This window comes from Merops nubicus, unplaced genomic scaffold, assembly GCF_000691845.1.
Source record: "Merops nubicus isolate BGI_N331 unplaced genomic scaffold, ASM69184v1 scaffold15997, whole genome shotgun sequence".
NCBI classification, from domain to species: Eukaryota; Metazoa; Chordata; class Aves; order Coraciiformes; family Meropidae; genus Merops; species Merops nubicus.
In genome coordinates, this window is record NW_008621136.1 from 7,527 (window position 1) to 12,336 (window position 4,810).

Below are 4,810 nucleotides of genomic sequence, written 5' to 3' on the forward strand. Positions count from 1 at the left end.
CTCCAGAACCAAATGTCTTGTATGAAAGCCAGAAGGTTATACCTGAACTCTGTGGTCTAGAGCTCAGCTCGTCTTTGGTAGGACCAAACCAGGAATGAGTGAAGTTTCAGCCATTCCTTAACATGTCAGAAATTCTGAGCATGATGGGCTGGTTTAGCTAACTGGCCCTGTTTCAAAAAGCACTGATGTTTGAACAGCAGGATGCATTTTTGGTCCTGTGCTGTTGTGATGTGACTGTGCCTCTGGACAGGTACAACTTCATGCTGTGGGCTGGCGGTGGCCAGTCAGTCGCAGAGGTGTTGATGGGAACAGGAGGGGGATCTTGCTCAGAAGGCTGTGGTCCTGTGACCTGGGTTTGGGAGAATGCCCACAATGTTAGTGATCTGTTTCCTGTGACCAGAATCGCCTAACCTTTCGTACTCTTTTTTTTTAACAGAGCAGCAAAAGCTCAGCAGATGGGACTGTTTAAAACTGAGATTGTTCCAGTGAAGACCACTGTTCTAGACGATCAGGGCAACCAAAAGACAATCACTGTGCACCAAGATGAAGGGATCAGGCCCTCCACGACCATGGAGGGCTTGGCAAAGCTGAAGCCTGCCTTCAAAGAGGACGGTAGCACTACAGCAGGTCAGCTCTGCTGTCCAGCGCCTGGTGGTGCTGCAGCCACCTGCCTCGGAACAGGCCGTGCTCAGGCCAGGCCGACGTTAACAGCTCTCCTCCAACAGGCAATGCCAGCCAGGTCAGCGATGGAGCAGCTGCTGTTCTGCTGGCCAGGCGCTCGAAGGCAGCACAGCTGGGGCTGCCAGTCCTGGGGGTGCTCAGGTCCTTCGCCGTGGTGGGCGTCCCCCCCGCCGTCATGGGCATCGGGCCCGCCTACGCCATCCCCGCGGCCGTGGAGAAGGCAGGTAGGAGCTGTGTCCCTCCTTTGCACTAGGCAGCACGTTCTGTGGACTGGGATTAGAGATTATACTATTCAGGCTCATGCAGCTGTCAGCCACAGGAGGAGTGAACCTGAAAACCTGAAAAGAGATCCTGCCTCGCAGTGTTGTAGTGCTGTTCACTGGTACTCGTGCATACACAGCCGTCCGTTCACTTCTGAGAAGCTCAGGGTTAAGGCCTGGTACAATCTCAACCACGTGTAGCCAGTGATTTACTTTTCACTTAGTGCTGTTTTCCTTAATATGACCAGCATGCAGGAGTGTGGTGTTTGGGTTTGGGGCTTTTTCCCCCCATAATTTGGACATCTGGCCAGAGGAACAGGCTTTCCTCAGGGTTCCTGTCGTGCTCATGGGGTTAAATAGCTTTAATGGCTCATGGTTAGTGTGGTCTCCACTTATCATTGCTATGGTTGGATGCTCACCTGTAGTTTTATCTTTCAGTCTCAAAATAGCTCTCAATCTTTAATCTCTCTGTAATGAAATCACATCTAATTAAGGAAAACATAGTGACAATACCATGGACTGTGATGTTTTGTGTTTTTTAGACACTGTTGTACATGAACATGTGTAAAAGTGTAGATACCTCATGTGGAGCCAAGGTCCCCCTCGTTTTGTTATTAGTGGAGTAGAAATAGAATTCACAGTGAGAGTCTCGTGAGTGAATTATTCTCTTTGATAGAAGGCAAAAATGTCTCCTTTTAAAACCTGACTTTTCTGAACCATAGGTCTGACTCTGAATGATATTGATATATATGAAATTAATGAAGCCTTTGCAAGCCAGGTGAGTGATCAGCCTGTTCAGATTGCTGCATTTCTTGGTAGCTGAGTATGTTTTAGCTTGTCTCTGAGTTAAGATTTGAACTTGTTCCACATATTACATCTGCAGCCAAATGTTAGTAACATGTGCTGACTCTTTTCCCTTTCCTTCAAAGACAAATAAGCTGTATAAACAACGCCCTGCTTAATACTAACAAAACCAAACCCCAAACGAAACCAACCAACATGGAATTTGGAGCCTTGGAGCAGCTCCATGGAACTGTTCCCTCTGTCTTCCCAGGCCGTGTACTGTGTTGAGAAGCTGGGCATTCCCATGGAGAAGGTCAACCCCCTGGGAGGAGCCATCGCGCTGGGGCACCCGCTGGGCTGCACTGGCACTCGGCAGGTGGTCACCTTGCTCAATGAGCTGAAGCGCAGAGGGAAGAGGTGAGTGCTGAGGAACCCCACTGACCCTCAGAGCCTCAGGTCTGTGTCTGTAACTGGGGCTCATCGCCGACCATCTGTCTGGGTTGAGCTGGAAGGGACCCCATAGCTGCTGCTGGCTCTGCCCCTGCTCCCTCTGGGGCTGGCACATGCAGCTGAGCTGTCCCCAGGCCTCCAGGGGAGGGTAGCTGTGATGGCGAGCTGTTAAATGGAAGCAGATTGGGCAAAACCATTAAACCACCTTAAACTGAAGCAGCAGAATTTACTCTGCAATCAGGCTTTCCACAAACCTTACTGCTCATCATCTGAGTATCCAAATTTGCCTTGAGTTTTCTGTAGCAAATCCATGTGAAGGGCAGCAGTAGGAGGCAGGAGGAGTTTATCCCTCACCCCATCTGAATCAAAGCAGTTCCTCTAGCTCAGCCTCACTGCTAGGTCGGCCGAGGCAGGTGGCTGAGGAGCTCACTTCTGGCTTGCTGCTCCTCTCCAGGGAGCAGGCAGAGAACACGTCCATGTGCTCTGCAAACAGCACCCTGCAAGTACTCCAGAGCACCAGGCCCTGCTCCAGAGCTAGAACCTCTTGCTGCCACAGGAGAGCAGCTCAAATTTATCGTATTCCTTTTTCCCCCTGATGATCTGAACCTGATACCAGTTCCATGTGTCCTTTGCTTTCAGAGCCTACGGTGTGGTGTCGATGTGCATTGGGACTGGCATGGGTGCTGCAGCAGTGTTTGAGTACCCAGGGAACTAAACTCTGGTGGTGTGACAGCTCAACAGCTGTGGTAACAGCAAATGATTTGCACTGTGAAATCAAGTGGATTCAGGGGTCTGTTACTAGATCTACAAATTTTCAGCACAAATTGAGAAGCAGAATAAATCATACAGATCTACTAACCAGGAGGGGAAATAAAAAACTGCCATTTGCTTCAGAGTTAAAAAGCATCCTGACATGAGAAATCAGTTCAGCTGAAGTTCAACTACAGGCCCTTGTGTGGTGATTATGAGTGAATATTTCTAATTTAATTGATCTCTTTATTCTGTGAATACTATCAGAGAGAAGTAGTTCATGGTTCAGTGTTTCTGTATGACAGATGGCCTAAAAGAGTCTCTCCAAACAAAACCAGCAGTGAACATGAGAAGGCTTCTTTTCCAGGGTTTTAAGACACTGCCATCTTGCAGAGCTTGTTCTGGAAGCAGTGCAGAACTCACCCTCGTTCCCTTCACAGCCCTGTCTGTCCTGGCTGTGCCTTAAATCGTCCCTGTGCTGGAGGATGTGCTGTAGCTCTCTGCTTTTAACCCAGCTGCTCTGAAACCTCCCGTGGGGGAAAGCAGAGGGACTAGAATGGGATTGACACAGGACATGCCTCAACACAAAGGTTGTGCTGGCTTTCCAGAAGGCAGGAATTTGGAAGTGGCCATTCCACCTTTTACAAGACTTCTCTTAATGATCAGCTGGTGACTAACTTAGAGGACAAGCTTATGCTGACCATATTCACTTACCCAACCTAAACCAGTTCAGCATCACTCTTACTGCCAGCACCAGAGGCAGGAAGATCACAAACTCAGAGCTGACAGTTTGGAAGGAAATGTACTCAGAGCCTTTGACACGTTAGAAAAGTTTAAATTTGTAACACAGGCTGAAGTTCTCTGTCCTGGCTCTTGTCTTTGCACTTAATACAACTGGGTTCTTGCAATCCTTTTGTTTTCTTTTTGTGATTAGTTAGAGCTATTAGAACGATTTGCTATTCTCACATTCCTGTGCTGTGCTCACCCAGCAGTCACACATCCTGGATTTCAGAGCGAGAAGATGGAATTAGGTAGAGGGAGCAGAGAGGCATCAGCATCCTCAGGGGTCCTCCTTTCCCTCAGTGGCTGCTGTGTGGAATGTGTGTTCTCACTGCTTGGACCAGTCTGCTTTAATCTGGGCAGAAGGCAGCTCTGGTGCCTCTCCTCTTCTCCTCCAGCCTGGATTGCAGCCCCCTCCTCCCCACACACACTGCCTTTAACAAAAACCTTTTATATGATGGAAATGGAAAACTTAACAGGCTCAGAAGTGGGAATTTCAGTGACCTTTAGCTAAAGTAATACTAAAAATATTTAAAGAGAAGTGTGAGTAAATGGGAACCATGTGGGGGGAAAGAATTAAAAGGAAGAAGGGTTCCTCCCTCTGTAGCTGAAGGGGATGTTCTCAGTACCCAGGCATGATGAAACATGTGGGCTGGGCATTTTCCAGGGAGTCCAGGGAAAGTTGGCTCTTCCCCTTCTCGTGTAAGGCACCACGAGGACGGCCCGGGGCATGCTGGCCTGTGCACTGGCTCTTGCTTTCATCACCTGGCAATGTCCATTTTAGTGTCAAACTAATAAACAAGGCAAAACAAAAGCTGCTTTTGAAGGTACAGAAGGTCTTTAGTTGTAACTTGAGGCATACTGTGATATATTACCATAGCTGCTTTGCAATTTAAAACTGATTATTTGGCAGAGCCTGGTTCTGTGGGTAATGGTAAGCTTATCACAGCAATAAAATAGCACAAAATGAGATTATGACTCTTTTCCTTAAAGTAGCATGTGGGTTTTTTTCTTGTAACTTAAAATTTCATTCTTCTAAAATTCCAGTCCATATGAAAACAACTGAAGTAGGTGAAAATACAGGCTTAGCATCTGCATCCAGGCCA

At 47.9% G+C, this 4,810-nt stretch overlaps 1 protein-coding gene across 1 annotated transcript in view; it reads left to right on the forward strand.

The window, feature by feature from the left end:
- Positions 1-2,889, forward strand: part of ACAA1 (acetyl-CoA acyltransferase 1) — a gene marked incomplete at its 5' end in the record, with an annotated part of 9,247 nt that extends 6,358 nt beyond the window's left edge. Inside the window, 5 exons of the mRNA XM_008944368.1 lie at positions 437-627; positions 726-905; positions 1,664-1,719; positions 1,996-2,141; positions 2,814-2,889. Coding sequence (XP_008942616.1) covers positions 437-627; positions 726-905; positions 1,664-1,719; positions 1,996-2,141; positions 2,814-2,889 — 649 coding nt within the window. The remainder of the gene's footprint in view (positions 1-436; positions 628-725; positions 906-1,663; positions 1,720-1,995; positions 2,142-2,813) is intronic.
- Between the last annotated feature and the right edge of the window lie 1,921 nt (positions 2,890-4,810).